Source organism: Heterocephalus glaber, unplaced genomic scaffold (assembly GCF_053883595.1).
Source record: "Heterocephalus glaber isolate CG9 unplaced genomic scaffold, H.glaber_assembly_v1.0 deba00001509, whole genome shotgun sequence".
Lineage (NCBI taxonomy): Eukaryota > Metazoa > Chordata > Mammalia > Rodentia > Bathyergidae > Heterocephalus > Heterocephalus glaber.
Window position 1 is genome coordinate 51,765,841 of NW_028258325.1, and position 18,092 is coordinate 51,783,932.

Consider the following 18,092-nt stretch of genomic DNA (forward strand, 5'->3'; position numbering starts at 1 on the left):
GCATATTATGGTATATTTCTGCTTCTTTAAAGACTAGTTTATACCACAAAGTCAAAAGTGTAAACATTCTGTGGTACAGTAATATACATTTATACTTTGAATGAATAATGGAGTTCTTAGTAATGATCTATAATTTAAACCTTTAATCTTTTGCAATAATTATGAGTTGAGTGATAAAAATTGAATTTCTAATTTTAACATTGACTCACTTTATAATTTACTACATTTACAAGGACATAAAATTATATTTTCAAGGCTATTTTTAACTAAAATAGTTATTGCATTTTTAAATAGCAAGGTTAATTTTTCATTCTTTTAACTTTTAAACTCTATTTAAATTTTAGACCCTATACCTCTGATCTATATCTGTATCTGTAGATCCATTGGCCAGATTGTGGTTGAATCTCAGTTCCTTCACTTAAAACCTTATGCCATTTGGAGCCCATTAGTTAACGTCCTCATGTCCCTATTTCCTCATATGTGACATGGAGGTGATGAACATAATTATGAAATATTAAAAGCGATGGCTTTGAAAAGAAGGTGCAAATGTAAAAAAAATTGCAGAAAAAAATAAGAACTATAGTTTTGCTTTGGAAAACAAACAATAAATAAGAATGTCTATCTCTAGGATTTGCTTGGGACCCTAAATAAAAGTGGGATCCAAACAGAAGTTGAGACAGTTGGTGTCCACTTATCAAGATGAACAAGAATAAAAGAAAATTTTATTATGTCCCAATTTTAAGTGGTTGTAGGTATTTAAAATGTGTTGTCATGTTCAAAAATACAGGAAAAAGAAGTAATGATGAATCAAGCCAATAAATGTAGATTATAGAAAAGAAAAAAGATTATAATAAAATGAATATATTGTAATCTACTGAATTATAATTTACCCTGAATGTATATTTTTAATATATATTCAAAATTACTGTAGCTCAATTCAATATATGTTATATTTCAATAATTTCCCAGTGATGAAGATACCCTTTGGAGGGACACAAACTGATGAAGGTTCAACCAATCTCAATATAGTAAAACTTTGGTTTGTAAGCATAATTTGTTCCAGAAACATGCTTATAATTCAAAGCACTTGTATCAAAAGCTAATTTCCCCAAAAGAAATAATGGAAACTCAGATGACTCATTCCACAACTCAAAAATATTCATGTAAAAATGATTATGATACTATAATATAATAGAAAATAATAAAATACAAAATATAAAGAAAAATGAACAAATTAACCTGCAATTACTTTTGAAATCTTTTGTGGCTGTTGTGAAGGAGACAAGAGAGAGGAGGGTTATTGTGTAGGACACCTTTCACTATCATTAATGGAATCACTGCTCTCTATTGGCTCAATGGAATCTTTGTGTGTGCGCAACTTTAACAAGGAACCTATCCAATGACACTTGTTTTTGCCTCCTTTTAAGGATTTTACAAAAACGTAACATTGGATTGTTGTTAAACAGATTCATTGCTCACACTGCTACAGCTTTATTTGGGCGGTGGTTTTCTACAAAATTTTTCACTGTTTCTCACATTTTATACATCTCCCTAATCTTATTTGAAGTGCAGGATTCCTCTGCCTTTTTCGCCTCTTCTTTTACCGATGAGATCTCCCCCATAACCTTTTGCTGTTGAGAGATGATCACCCACAATCCTGCAGCGAGGGATTGGTTGGGGGGAAACCATAGGCTCAATTGTGATCATGTGACTGTCCACATCACTCACGTATTACTCATATTGCAAGACATCGTTTATCAAATTAAAATTTATTAGAAATTCTTGTTCATCTTACAGAATACTTGCAGAATAAGTTACTCACAATCCAAAGTTTTACTGTATATGATTTCATAGTCATCCTGGGTGTTGGCATACAGCAAACAGTCTGAGAGAGAGAGAGAGAGAGAGAGAGAGAGAGAGAGAGAGAGAGAGAGAGAGAGAGAGAGAGAGAGATCCTGTGGAAGTAATCTGAAAGTGACTGATATTACTTCTACTTACATTCCTTGAGGTAGGACGGATGGGACTGACTAAACTCAAGTGAGACTAGAAGACTCTTTTCCACCCAGAAAGAGGAGAAATGGGATTGGTCAACAGTCCACCATACTAGATGAGTTTACATAGAGGGAAGCATCTAACTGATGAATAAAAATAAAGATGGAATGAAAGAAGCATCAGAGGAGAGTGAAAATCAAGACAATATCCTGCATTAAAAGTAGGGAGAAACCGGAAATCATGGTTAGCATTGTTAAAGACTTCCAAAAAATCATACTAAATACTTGGGAAAGATGTCTAGATTTGGATAAAAGAAGTCTATAACTGGCCCTCAGGAGAATTATAATCAGAAAGGTGGAAGTGGAATCAAGAGGCTAAGGGGAAAGTGACATTTATCCATGAGAATAAGAGGGACTGGACCGTGGTAGTCAGTCAGAAGATCTGAAAGTGTAGTGTCTTGCATTTCACTCTTGTCTTTATTTTACACATCAACTGAAAATTTGAACTAATTTGAATTTTATATTTTAAAGTAAAAATAGCAGTTGTTCATGAAGCAGAAAAGATATGTTTGTACTTAATATGTAGATTAATTTGGTTGTAATTTTTGTTATTTAATACATATTGTAGTTTTTCTAATTACTGCTTTTAGTTTTTTATCTTACATAAAGACATCATTAGGATATCTAAGAATTGCATTTGATATTCACATAGAGATTTTACCATGCAGGACAAATAAATAAAGACTCAACATAAAGACTTTGCAGTATAGTTAACATATTTAATATAAGTCAAATTAATACATATATATACACGCAAATGATTACATTTAAAATAAGTACATATGCCGCATAACTGGTACTGCCTCTTATCTCACAAATGTGAAATACTGATTGTCTTAGTCCATTTTCTGTTGGCATAACTGAATACCACAAAGTAACATATAAAGAATTCATGTATTTAGCTAATTCTTCTAGAGGTGTGTGAGTCCGATATCAAGGTGCTGGCATTGGCTAAAGGTCTCCTTGTTGTTTTATAACATGAAAAAGATCATTGCATGGTGAGAGAGCAAGCAGCTATCTCAGGTCACTCTTCTGTTTCAAACCCACTAAAATCAGAAGCCCAACCTCAGGACCTCACGTATTTCTGATTATCGCCTGAAGACCCCACTTGCTCCACCACTAACCATGAATTTGGGTATTAAGTTTCAGACACATTAACTTTGAGGGCATCCATTCAAACCATTAATATTGACTTTTTAAGACCTTCATGAAAAAATTTGCTACATTTTGATTTAGAAACTTACTTTTGTGTAAGTTATTTATAATAACAAGTAAGAAGCAAATTGTTCTTTCATCTTCTCCTTCTTTTGAAATTTTTAAATTTTGGAGACATTTTTATTTGATATGAAGAACATGGCCCAACATCAGGAAATATAAAAAATAAAAAATTGTTACTTGCTTTTTTTTTCCAACTAAATACACCAAATACTTGTCTTTGTAGCTACAGAAATAGTCTTAGGAGATTTTTAAAAAGCCATCTGAATGTATTTATTAATGTGCTTTTGCTAATGTGCTGCTCAAATATTGTGATTCAAGAAATAGGAAATATTACAGAGCTAGTTTTATAGGGTCATTTGTTGATTGAACTCATCAACAAAAATTAAATGTTTTGAGTTGTCAGTCCTTTTCTGAGTATGGATTACATGGTATCTCAACAGTAATTCCACTAGTTAATTAAATAGTTATTTTGCTTTTGTTATACACTCAGTTATTTGATATACTCTCAGAACTTCCAAGACTTTCTTATTCCTGAGTTCAAAATATGAAAGAAATGTTTGATTTGTAAGATATATTCTCTTTCTTGTCTTCTATATTCTAGAACAACATCACACTGATATCATTATCTATTTGGGGTAATGAAAATGGAGTATCATGTGAAATAGATTAGATTATGTAAATGCTTGAACAATCAAAGAACGTTTTTATTGTAATCTAAGGAAAAGTGTTTCATGGATACAGTCCATGTTGTTTTTCTTCCTTGTTTTTAAGACATATGCTTACTATTTCAAATCACAAAACAGCAAAGTAAAGTCAGTACAAGGATTCAGATTATAATGTAGTTAATGTCAGGCTTGGCATCACCAGATTTCTTCATTTACTGGTTGTTTATAAAATCAGTTTAGAACATTCAATCGTTGCTGGAAAATGCAAATAACCTGTGCTGAATTCCTGTGACTTATCCAATATTACTTCTTCTGTGACAGTAAGAGAAGTGGTTCTTCTGCTTTTTCCCTTTTCTCTTTCACTCTTCCTTTAAAACATTTGTTTAGATTTAAATTACTTCATTAAAAAAGCACTCATCTAGAAAGAAAAATGTTATATGCTGAGTACAGTAGCCAAAACAAGGTCAGATGAGAGGCAAAGGCTATGGTCAAAGTTTAGGATTTTGGGGATGCTTCATGATTTCAGTACAAATTTCTGACCTGCGGTCAGTACTACTTACCATGGTTTAGAGAAAATGGTAAGTCTTCCAAAATTCTAATTAAAGCACTTACCCTATTCTTTCTAGCTACAGAGAGGGAGATAATACAGTCAATTAGTGATAATAGAAGTAACATATACTGCCTATGTTGGTCGTAATGCAGAAAAGTGGCATCTTAGGCACTTTCTCATCAATAGTACCTTGGAGATGTGGACTTTTTCCACAAAAAGCACATTGTTTAACCCCTTCATGCTTGCAGTTTGCTTTCGCTGCTTCACCATCTCTGTGCCTTTCTCTGTAAAACAAAAGTAATGACTATATCCCATAATTATTTTGAGGAAGTTACCTTGCACAATTTTACGCAAAAATATGATTTAAAACTGAGAAGTTTCTTACTTGCACCCTATCTGCTCACACTTCTTAGAAACACAGATGAGAACAGATATTTCTTTTTATATTAAAAAACAGACTGACTTGTAAACACTAAGACTAATTATCTCTGTTGATAAATGTATGTATTGTTAATAAATGTAACACAGAGATTGGTGCAAAACAGACTGTTAAAGTGGTAAATATATTACTTAAAAAAAAACAACTTCAGGGCAGAGATGGCCTTAAGGCTAAGACATCAGGGCCCTGTTTTGCTCACACTGTTTTCTCCACACAGAAGAGCTTTTTCTTACTTGTCTCTTTCCCTTTTTCCCCCATCTTCACCACCTAAATGACTAATTCCAACCTCTTTTGAAGATTCTTTCAGAAGCCTTCCCCACTAAAAAGCCTTGCTCTGTGACCAGCTGCAGCAGGCGATCCTTTCCATGAGTCCATTCACTGTCCTTTCCCCATCACTGTCCTTAGCACACTGTGAGCATCTGAGAAATGCGAGGCCCTCCGGCAAATCTGAACACACTCTCTTTGATTGTGCTGCTTCTTTGAAGGAGTAAACTGTACAGTAATAAGATATAATATTTCCATTTTAATGTACCATTTACACTCCCAATTTTAAAATGTTGATTCTAAATAGCATTCCTTTAAAAAGCACATTTTCATAACTTTATTTTAAATGAAATCACATTGCAATAATACATTTCCATAAATTGTGGGAATTATGATCTCATGCGAAATTATAGATAGACATCTAAGGAAAATGCAGTGTCATTTCATCATGTCAGTTTTTGAACATCTAGAGAACATGATAAGATTCTCCCTTTTTATTATACTGTAGGACAGTTAGTGTTCATTTTTATGAGCCTTGTGCAATTAAATGTAGAGTAACAAAATTTTTAAACCTGATAAAAGCCCCCTGCATTGATATTGATATATTTATTTGCTTGAGAAAATCAGTTAAAAATGTTCATTGCTTTTTTATCTATAATCGTATGCCTATACCTGGATTAAGAATTTAATTTGCAATGTTATGAAGAAAAGCAGTTATGTTTCTCTGTCCTTATGGAGTAGGACTGTTTTGTGAAAATATCTTAATATATTTTGAATTTTTAATTCTAAATTTGCTAATTTAACCTCTTTTAAGAGAACAGATCAAAGAAACATAGATTTAAAAGAAATACCCCAACAAATTCCCTTTTTCAGTTCTTAAACATTTTCTCATCTCACTTCCTTTTGCCTTCCTTTCTTCCCTTTTCCCATTCTGCTTCTCTTTACTTTCTAATTAGATTTCTGCCTGAAGAACAATAATGGCAATACCTTTGTACTAATAGGTCATGTATATCAAATTTATGAAAGTAAAAACAGTGTCTTGAAAAGGTTTCAGTATATGCTCCTTGAACTAAAAGATAATACCACGTTAATGTTATTAGAAGTGTGTGTTTATGTATGTGACTGTTTTTAAAGGCTGTATATATGCAAAATTCCAAGCTTGATACTATAAATATAATTATGTTATATTGCAAAATATATGCTACAAGTCTTTTATCTGTAGGGCAAGGAATTAATTGTATTGTTAACCACTAAAATTCACCTACTTTTTACCTTAGTCCCTAGCAGAAATGAGTAACCTGCTAAGAGAAGTTAATTTTTCATTGGCTAGGTACGGAAGGAGTATGGGAAATGCCTGCGTACGCATTGCTGTAGTGGCAAAAGTACAGAGAGTTCCATTGGCTCAGGGAAAACATCTGGTTCTCGAACTCCTGGACGCTATTCTACAGGCTCCCAGGTAAAACACATCTGTTTAAATATCTCTTACTCATAGTCTGTTCTATATTGCTGTTCTTTCTGATCAGTGCTATTTTCTATCCTAACTGTTTAGCATATCCAGAATGTAGTAATTACTTTAGTGTGATTGGTATGGGAAGGATTCCGACAGAAATCGAAAGAACCAAAATTGAAATAAAATTATGAAATTTAAAGCCTGTTTGCATGATAATGATATCAGATTGTTTCTAGTTGAATGAGTATAACAGGTGAAGAAAGGAATTTGTTACTTGATGCAAAATTCAAAGAAAGCAATATTTTATGTAGATGATTCTTGAATTAGTTCTTTCACCAGTATAATTATCTATCATTTACCAAAACTTTACATATAAAATAATATATTCAGTAAGAAACAGTTATAATTCATACCATATTATGTTCAGACTAGTTGAAGAACAACATTACAATACCACCACCTTCCTGTAGTCCAAGTGCTACTCTCATGAGTCCAGTGCTGGACATAGCTCTGTAGTCCCTCGCCAGGGAAATTTTAAACTTCTAGGTAAACCGCCCGCCATTTTTCCAGACCACAGTGTCCTTACATGGACATCTCAGAAACTCTAGGATGCTAAAGAAGCCAGTCAAATAAAATACATAAGATCATGAATAAAGGTTCTGAACAGGTTTGGGTTCAGACTTGTAGTCTGATCTTCTTAAAATTAAATGTTTCAATAGGAAAAAGTCAATATTTTCAGTGTTGTCAATTTAATTCTTCTGAGGAAGGCAAGATTGTACTAATAAGTTATAAATCAAAAACTAATTTACTTAATTCTTTTAACTCAAACTATAAATATACTTCTTTTATAAATATCATTATTGTAGATAAAATGAGAATTGTTACTTCATTTGTCCTCTGATGTATGTTCAGTTAGTTTATAAGAATAACATTAAATTTCCTTAAACAATTCCATTCATATGTTTAGGAAATAAATTTCCTTGTTCCCCTTAAAAATAATTTACCAAATAAATACACATAATTACCTCAGACTCATCTACTGTGCAACTAGTCAGTCACACACACCTAACTAGTACGGGGACAACTCTTATAAGTTAAAGATAACATTTTCATAAACATTTTCTTTAAACATAATGGAACTCTCCTTTATTTTACAAAGAGAACCACATAGCTAACCTCAATCTATTTTCAACCAAAATTTTAACAACTAACACGTAACTGTCAACTGCCACATAAGATGTCAAACAGCTGAAGTAACTTAGCAACCACAAATCATGAAATTCATCCCTAAATATAATGTGCAATTTTGAACAATTTGAGTTGGATTTATGATGAAGTTCCATGGTAGCAATTTAGTGGGAGCACATATACCACTCAGATGAGCAGAGATTCTGAGTACAGAACTATGCCAATTAAAAATTTAAATTTGCACATAAGAATGGGAGCACATCAGAATGATTCTTTAGAGAAAAGTCCTTCTTATAACCATATTATCAACTGGTGATCTTCTGCTTCCACTTACTCACACTTGTGATAACCTTTTCAACAACTTTTAAATCAAAATTGCCGAGATTCCTCGCATGATCCAGCCTGATTAGACCTTGCCTGCACATTACTGAACTCATTAGCCACCATCCTATCCTCATTTTAATGATTAAATATCATTCGTGAAAAACTGGTATTTGGGACTTTCGGTTATTAGGTTATAGCAGAGTTGCATAATGTGGCAATACTTCTCAAATACGAAATACAACAGTGAAGCTTAATAAAATACCGGTAAAACTTCATGGCGGATGCACCTCAACTTGAACCCTGTCTTTAATATGTCACAGCTGTGACACAGTATGTGGTTCTAATCTCATTGCCTCTTTTTTGTTTTCATTTGTAAAACAGTAGTAAAAATACTAATTTCAAGTACGCAAAACATTTAAAACAAATTATCAGTACTCAATAAATTACAGCTACTACCATTTATTAGTGTCATTATAGAATATAATTTTATATATATATATATATTTTCAAGCTGCACCACATATTTTCTTTACCTTTGTAGTTTATAAAATCACAATTCCACTCTTGGCAATAAACTTATAATACTAATACTGATACAATATAATACTAATTCTGATTAAATATGACAATATAACCCTATAGAAAGGATAGTTAACTCTTGCTAATTTAGGTTAAACTAATGAATATATTTCATATTAATTGTGACCTTTCATAATCAAATGCTAAAATATTCACTTATTAAGGTGCAATTTGGGGAATATGGATGCATTCTTAACATCAAAAAAACTTCTAAAATTGAAATTTCTATGCAGCTTGTTTTATTTAGATAGATTTAGTGCTTCCTATAAAATGCCAGCAATCTTGAAAGTTCTGAAAATAAAGTGGTTAAGGGAGATAACTTACAGTTTGGAGCATTCATTCTAGTACCGGGAAACAAAACTTACTAACAAACAAACCAAGAAAAATATAAGATTATGAAACCTGATGGAAAAGCAAAATATGATGACATGAAAGTATCCAGGTGACTGCTTGGAACAATTTCTGGGAAAGACTGCCTTTGCAGGTGATATTTATGCCAATTCCTGAATGACAATGTTCTAAATGAGAGAAAGAAAAAGCAAATAAGGAGAAGATAGTTCCAGGTGGGAGAACAGTGAGTGGAAAGTGCTTCAGGTAGGGGAGAACTTGCAAATTCAAAGATAGAAAGAATTTCATTAACCAAAGGAAAAATTAGATTAATGACATTAAGAGAGAGAATGGAAGAGGAAGTTAAAGGAAAAGGCAAGATATAGATCTCTAAGTATTTTTAAGAGTATGTGAATTGAGATTTGATTTTGATTACTTTTTAAAGTCAGTGGGATGACTCGGAAAAGGAAGTGACTGGGAGTCACGCACAGCTAGAAAAGACCATGCAGCAAATATGTAGCCATTGGAGGGACAGAATTGACAAGACAAAAATGCGGAAATCATCTCCGCTTGAACTTAACTTCCTGGTACTAATCACTTATAAATTATTGATAGTGTACAAAATCATGCAAACAGAATTGTGTATAAAGCTCTCTCTCTCTCTCTCTCTCTCTCTCTCTCTCTCTATATATATATATATGGATATATATATATATATGGACTGAAAGATTGTCCTTCCCATTTTGAGCAACCTATAATTGGCCTGTCATTTTTCTTTCATTTACTTTATTGACTTTTTACATTTATTTTTATTACACAATACTTGAAAAAATAAAAGAATGTATGTAAATAAATGAATTTGTGACGGATAGTAATATAATAAATATATGTGAACACAATATCCAATTTAGAGGATTTTAAATTTTTCTCTTCATTTAACCTTTCCCTAATCAATCTGTTTATAGTTCTGCCCAACAAAATATCTTAAATTTTGTTTTATCATTGTCTTCATTTATTCTCATCATGTCTCCCTCTCTAAAAATGTTGTTTATAATCTTTTCATAGCTTTTTTTTTGTTTTTTAGTCTTTTTTTTCATATGTGTATGTTATTTATGTACTGACCTAGGAAAAATGTGAAACCTAACAATACTTCTGAATACTTTTAAACTCTTTTTAAGGTTCATATAACCAATTATCTAATATTTTTAAGACTGGTTGCTCCTACTATTCAAGAAATTTAAATATACTTGAGATATAATGCATTTTGAGAATTTAGTTTTACTGTTAGTAATAATTTTTCTTGTTAATTATTTCATCCTGAAAAAGCTTCTTAAAATGTTTTGTTTTTGCTGAGATTAATATTGTTGCTCCCTAACTCAATAAAACGGTAAAATACAATAAAACAGAAAAAAAAATTCCCCAAATGATAAAATACTACACTGTATTTATGAATTAACTAGCGCTTAGAATTTTGAATTTAAGAATATAATAATGGAAGGATTTTCAGTCACCTCTAAACTTCTATTATAAAGCAGTGATTAGAGGTTAATAGATTACCTTTATCTTCTTCAAAAAAGGAAAATAGAACCAGGCTTGGTGGCACCTGCCTGTAATCCCAGCACTTGGGTGGCTAAGGCAAAAGGACCACAGAGAGTTCGGGGCCAGCCTGGGATACAGAATGGGGTCAAGTGTAACAAGATCTTCTCTCTTAGAAAAAACTAAAGCTACAAAATCTCTAAAATTATATTGGTCTTCTTATGAAAGTTATTGAAAATATAAGTTCAGCAGCATTTCACTAATAATCTATGTTCTTCTCTTACAAAACTCCAGATGCTCAAACTAAATATTTTCTTAATAAAATCTACAATTTAATGCATATTTAAGCATTCTCGTGCCAAGAAAAGTCACAATGAAAATCATTTGTTTCACCTTGGAAACTAAAATTTTATGATGCCCTGTAATGCACACACCTACACATCTTTAACATATTTAAATTGGTGTTGTACTTTGCATTTATTCCTTTTTCATAATTGTAATTGTCTTTGTTGTAGGTATGTAGGAATCTACCTAATGGGAACCAAGAATGATCATTACTTTTCTTTCTTTTTTTTTTTTTGGTACCCGGGATTGAGCTCGGGTCCTTGCACTTGCAAGGCAGGCGATGGAATCACTGAGCTAAATCCCCAGCCCATTAATTTTATTTCTAATGTCTTCATTCAACTGTAGTGCCAGCATGGTGATAGAAAAGGTCTTGTACAATGATGACAGAAAGAAAATGAATGATTTTTGTAGAATTCACTGCTTCATGAATTCTTTCCTTTCCTTCCTTTTCCTCTCCCCAGAGCCGAATTCGTAGAATGTGGAATGACACAGTCAGAAAACAGTCAGAGTCATCCTTCATTACTGGAGATATAAACAGTTCAGCATCACTCAACAGAGGTAATTACAAATGAGGTCTCCTATTGATTATTTTTCTGATTATTTTTAGAAGTTCTTAATGTCTCAGTTTATTTGCAAGTGTTAAACCTTGTTCTGTATGATAGGATTGTTGCAAGGATATAAAACCTGATCGAGTGAGTAGTGAGTCTGAGTTTAATTATTTGTGTCTTTTCTTTTTTAATTTTGAATTTTCAGCAAATATTTTCTGAAAGGAAGTTAGGAAATGAAAAACTTCTTTTTCTAGTCATCTTCCAGTGGTATAAATTGGTGAGCAGTCAGGCCTCATTGGAAGAAGTGAAAATGGGCAATTATGTGGTCATATAGTTGGCTAAGCATCACAGAGTCCCACATTGTCATAGATAGAAAGCACTCTGGTAGCATTTTTGGAAGTAAAAATATACATATTTTCTAATGACACATATGTAAGGGGAAAAATCACATCTGCTCTCAATATCTAAAAGAATTATCCAGACAATATTGTATATTTAAAGATCTACCAAAAAAAACACTCGTGTGTGTGTGTGTGTGTGTGTGTTGTGTGTGCATTTGCATGCATGTGTGCTTCTGGACATTATTTAGTTACAGTGCTCCCTGGACATTATCTAGTTTTTTGAAATGAAATTCTCTTAATCTTTTGTTTTGACTACTGTTTGTTTTGTGGGAGGGAAAAGGGAGGAAGGGAGAGAGGAAGAGAAGGAGGAAGAGAAGGAGGGAGAGAGTGGGGAATCATACATCAATAAAAATGTAGATCTTGTTAGATACAACATTTGTGAAGTCAGTATTTGGAAATAAAGTTATTTAGAATATAGTTTTATCTGGGAAGTTGGCATTTGTATGAATTTAGATATTTTTAAGATCAACATTGTTATTTTTTTCTTCTAAACTACAAGTATTAATCTCCTTTTGAGCTTTTTCTGACATCTTTTTGTTACACCACACCCAAAACTATTTAGATACAAATAATGTAATAATTGTGGCTGATGATTAAGAAAGGTTCAGGTCCTGGTACTGTTACTCATTTTTACTCAACTCCATTGAATTTTATTTTATAGTTTAGAACCAAAGATACAGACTGAATTTGATACAGGTATCTACACTTTACTATAATCTTACTGAGTTTTATATATCACTTAAAGTAATGATATACCAACTAAACTAGTGATGATTTTAAATTACCTACCTTTCTAGATGTGGTGCTGCACACTTGTAATCCTCTGCTACTTGAAAGGCTGAGGCAGGAGAATCACAGATTTGAGGCCAGTATAAGCAGTTTAGCAATACTGTGTCCCCCAGTAAAATGAGAAAAGCAGTGGGGATGTAGTTGAGCACTCCATGGGTTCAATCCCTGGTAAAGCAAAAATAAATCAATAAATTTCCTACTTCATTTTAGGTTTAAGAACAGTAACGAAGGGGAATATTCCTCTAAATATGAGGAAAATACATTAAAATAAAATAATTACCTTCTTATTTTCTGTCATTATTAGTTTGTTATTATTAGATTGTTCCTTTAGACAAACTATTTCAAGTATTCTTTTTCAATTTAATTTTAATATTTAGTTTGTAAAAGTTTTATAAGTGTTAGACATCCAGCTTTTTAATTTTACTCCTCAAATCCTGGAAAGCTAATTGCTCACATGTGCCTCAATAGCCTCAGTAGCCTCAATTTGCTTCCAGAGTAACTAATTTTCTTTTTCTGTTTTCCTTATTAGAAGTATCTTAAACTTAATGATGACACCAGCCATTCACTAGTGGTTTAAACAAAGGATGTGATAATATGATTTTAACAATGTACTATTTATTTGCCTATGATGAGAATGGATACAATATGTAAAATTATTATTTTGTCTAGTATTGTTATCAACCTTTATACAATGAGAGTAGGTTACATAACTTTAGTAAAATCTGCTTTAGATATATATTTTCTTAGGACTTCAAACTCAAGCAAATTATCGGACGTTGCTATTTAGTTCTTTCCCTTTAATTCCTTCTCAAGAATTTAATCAACTTTGAGTATAGTGATATGTGAATGAATGGGTCAATCTGAAATAAATTTAAAGAAAACAGTAGTATTTCTTATTGAAATATTAATCATATGTTTAAGTCTGTCTATTAAGATGTCTAGTTTTAAAAGATGTTTCTTAAAGCTATTAAACAAAGGGTGTGATAGTTCTTGTGACAACAAGTGATCTTAATGACATTGGGAAGGGGTTAAATTGGATGTATAATTTCAAGTGAATCAAGGCGGTGATTTCTGTTATCAGGATAAGGGTTCTTCCTTTCACTTAGTGGCTCTAATAGTGCTGGAAATCACAGTGACCTTCCTCATTTTCTGTATGAATTTCCTAGCCCCACCCAAGGTCAGAAACTCCTTGTTTTATTCTCATCTTACTATTTTTTATCTTAGATATTGGCTTGCATTAAAGTTTTATTTCTTCATATTATATCTCTGAAGATAGTCTTTAACCTCCTTCTTTAATCTTATTTCCCAGGGTCCTATCTTCCCTGCATTCAGGCGTGTGTATCATATTTAGGTAGGTGACATCCAAGATTATCTCTCCAGATAAACACCTAAGTCACCTCAGCAGCATAATTAGTTCTGCTCATTCAAAAGATTATATTCTCTGTTATTAAAAATGAAAATCCTAGGCATCTACATCTTTGCATCTTCATATATCCTAACTTCCCATACATTCTTACAGTTAGCATTTTTTTAAATTCAAACTCCATTTTCTTTCTAAATTAGATATTTTAAATCTCTTATTTTGTCTTTAAAATAGTCCTGGCTTTTGAAAACTACAAGCTATTGTAGTAAAAATTTGTTCTTTTTAATTTATGTTTTCTTTCTTATTAATACTATTACCCAACACATCGTAAGAGCATTATTTTATATTTTGTATGTCTTGTCATTTATTCTTCCAAATAAGAATCAATCATTATTATCCTTAGGATCCATTGAGAATAAAGAATCTACCATGCCATGCAGAAGTACTCCTCACTTTTTTTAAAGATCATCTCTGATGTTCTGTTCTTAAACCAAATTGTTTGCATCATACATATCAGCTTACCTTTTAGATTTCCCATTATGATAAACTTGATTGCTATTGGGATTTTATTTCTGCAATCATATGAAACCTTGGAAGATTTGTTGATAATTTTCAGTAAGTACACTAATTCTTATATTTCTCTTTGAGGGTTTGTTGTTTGGTCACTTCATCTCTTTAAAACCTTCCATTAAATTTGTACTTTGCGTATCTGTACTTATGAAGATGTTTCCCCGAATGTTCCCTTAACCTTTACAAATATATTTTTCCTGCCTACCTGTTTGGTATAATGTCACACACTCAGGCCAATCCAGAATTCCTCGAAGTCAGCGCTAGGTACTACCATTGAACAACGTGATACCACTAGTATATCCACAGGAAGAAGGGACTTTAGAAGAGATGTAAGATGATAGCTGAATACAGACAGTTTAAACAAAAGTTAACTCCAAATCAAACCCAAGTTTTCATGAGCTTGTAAGTCTGCAGGAGGGTTTATTAATTAATTTAAATATTTACTATATTGAACAGGCTTTAAAGGTTCAGTCAGTTCAACCTCTAGCTCTTTCCCACCCATGTCTCCTCCCCATAGTCTCTCCTGGCCAAATCTGACCTTGAACAATTAAGATTAACAATGCTTCTTAAAATGCTTGACTTTGAGCCAATAATGAAGCATTTTCTGAGAAATTTCTCTGGAAGTTCAGTTAAGTAAACACCTCCAATATTTTTTAAATCTTTATTGAAATTAGATTTTAGTAGGCTTTATTTTATCACAAATATCATAGATGGATTTCTCATTTTCTTTTTATTTAATTAGTTATGGCAAGGTAAGAACTTTTTGTTTATCAAGTTTTTCGAGGCAGCTCCTACCAACATGGTATCCTTACGTAAATTACAAAAAGGTGTTTTAACAAAACATGCTCTCTCTGAGTGGTAACATTAGTTTACAAAAAACTTATTCTGCAACAGTGGCTTGGCTAGCATCATGGATTTTTATTTCCATCTGATCTCCCATCATCTGTTCTGTCAACCTGCCACACAAGTTAATGCAATCTAAATTTTTATGTATAGAGATCTGACCAGGAGGGCTATGTTTATTTAAGCTTATTTAGATGTTATATGTCAGAAGACTGATGTGTAATATTTATTTATTAAAGCTGATGGAATCATTTTTCAGGATTCAGATTTGAATCGATCTGTACACATATGCACAGTACATTTTATGTAGTCAAAAGTATGAAGACTTATGGTGATGTATTTATTTTCATAATTTTTAAGGGTAAATTTTGGCTGTCAGCTAGTGGCACCATTACCTACTGAAAAGTGACCTTACCTTTAGAAGCACTGTTCTTAAAAAAAGGGATGATTTTATCATCCAATACACATTTGCAAATTACCGACTTACTCATTGTAGTTTTGAATAGTAATTTTAAGAATAAGCACTGAATTTTAATTCAGTGATTTTTGGCAAACTGGTGAGCTTCTCCGGGCCTGTGCAATAGAGGTATAAATGCTACCCACTTCAGAAGATCCTTGATAGGAATAAATCATACATGCAAATTGCTTATACCAGTGCCAAGAATATAATAAAACTATTATTATTTTATCCAAAGGTTCACTTACATTTTCTAATAAATGAAAACTAGTCATTGCCAGTGCTTTCAAATAGTGAATTTAAAAACTTCACCATTTACTACCAAAGATTTTCATTCCATGTTACTTTCCAGAAAGAGGTCAGAGAGAGAGGTGGCTACCTGAATGCAAGTAAAACAAATAATAATTTTCCTAAAATGATGATACCCTAGAGGATAATAAAAATAATAAACTAATAAAATGGAATTGTTTCTTCTGAATTAGAAAATAAATGTGAAGTATATCTGCTTCTTTGTACTTTTTACTTTTTATTTGTAAATATTTTAACATCAAAGAAATAAGCTCATACATTTCTTTTTCCCTTCCTTAGTTAATAATATAAGCAAACATTGTGTTCTGTTTTCTTCCAAATCCTATCTAGCCTACAGATTAGAAACTTAGAGACCACTAGTTGAATTCAGAGAGCCCTCCTAAATACCAGTTGTGTAGCAGAGCAGGAATGTGAATAGTCCTCTTTTTAACCCCTTCTCAGAGCCTGTTTCTTTTTCCCAGGAGATTGGTCACTGAAGCAGAAAAAACTTCACAATAAATCTCCTGCTACTTCAACAATATTCATACTTCTAAATATGTTATGTTTTTAAAGAAAATGCAAATGAAAAAGTGGTGTTCATTTACAATTAATGATTTATATAAATTAAAGCTAATAGTTTAAAACTCACTGTGCTTAATAATTGCCTATAAGTGTAATTTGGCTTATATGGATAAAGTATGCTATGGTGATCCAAAACATTGTGGTTCTGAAGGATTATAAAATCATTGGTTGTAAATATTAACCATCTTCTAATATAATCAGACATCTTATTGTGAAATTTGCAAAAGCTATTAATAATGTGCCTGTAGTACTTGCATAGCTTAACAAGTCAGAGTAGCCTGTTCATCAGAATTCATTTGAATCTAAACAAATGTGCTATCTTGAATACAGATAAGAGTTATCCTATGACATGAGAAAATTTTTTTGAGATTTACCATTATATTTCTATCTAGCATTTTTATCCTTTATATTCCTGATATGTGAAATAGTATTCTCTTTCTTTCCTTTGTGCATTTCATCAATAAGGACATACTTAGAAAAGGAAAACAAGAGAAAGAAATATATGTTAGAAAAAAGTTTAATAACCATATGCAACACAGGTGTAGATTTTTAAAAGTGAAAGGCTAAGCCAGATAGATAATTAAACTCTGCTATTAATAGTCTAGGTCCTAATCCAAGAAGGCCAAATAATGTTCAGAATGAACTTTCTGTGAGAATGCTATTGGATATTGATTTCCAGTCAATCAGGCCAAAGGCTGTTGCTATAAAATGCTGGCAGGAACTGAAAACAGAAAAACTTTTAAATGCTTATTCAGCAAGTTCTGCTTGTTCTTTGCTTTCAACTTTGTCTCTTTAATATGAGTCCTTCAAATAATCTCTCGTCTCAAAGCCAACTACATAATAATAAACCTGTTTTTGTATTTTTTATGTAAGTACAGTATTTACTTAAAGTTTTCACAGATCCTTTTACAGAGAATTCTTGATATGGAAACCTAATTTTTATGGTTTATTAGCTTATAGCCTTCAATATATATCTTCTATTGTAAATCAAACAAGCTGCAGTGAGATATTTTAATATAAGTGCTGTAGAACATTTAAATTTCTAGCTTTGAAATATTCCTATTTTCAAATATAAAAAGGATATAATTTTGTGAAGAAAAAGATGTTTTTAGAAGCTAAATATAAAATACAACATTTAGAATTTTGCACAATGTGCCTCTTTAGAGTTATGGAATTTGGCATTATTTCTTTTGTATGTGTAGCTATCATCCACATATTGAATGTGGTTCATAAGTCACTTTCCATTGTCCTTGGAGTCATTAAGAAACTGGCTTTGTTGATAGTTAAAGTGAGTAACTTGCCCAAAATTGTTTGG

General features: G+C 31.9%; 1 protein-coding gene across 30 annotated transcripts in view; it reads left to right on the plus strand.

Moving 5' to 3' along the window:
- The window catches only part of Adgrl3 (adhesion G protein-coupled receptor L3), an 878,168-nt gene that overhangs the window by 804,817 nt on the left and 55,259 nt on the right, over positions 1–18,092 (plus strand). For 28 of the 30 annotated variants that reach the window (XM_087187879.1, XM_004849675.4, XM_021262296.2 and 25 more), the window contains 2 exons: positions 6,518–6,643; positions 11,398–11,494. In XM_087187879.1, the coding sequence (XP_087044005.1) occupies positions 6,518–6,643; positions 11,398–11,494 (223 nt within the window). Of the gene's footprint in view, positions 1–6,517; positions 6,644–11,397; positions 11,495–13,983; positions 14,026–18,092 lie in introns of all 30 variants that reach the window. The other 2 variants (XM_021262304.2, XM_013073956.3) reach the window with 1 other exon arrangement.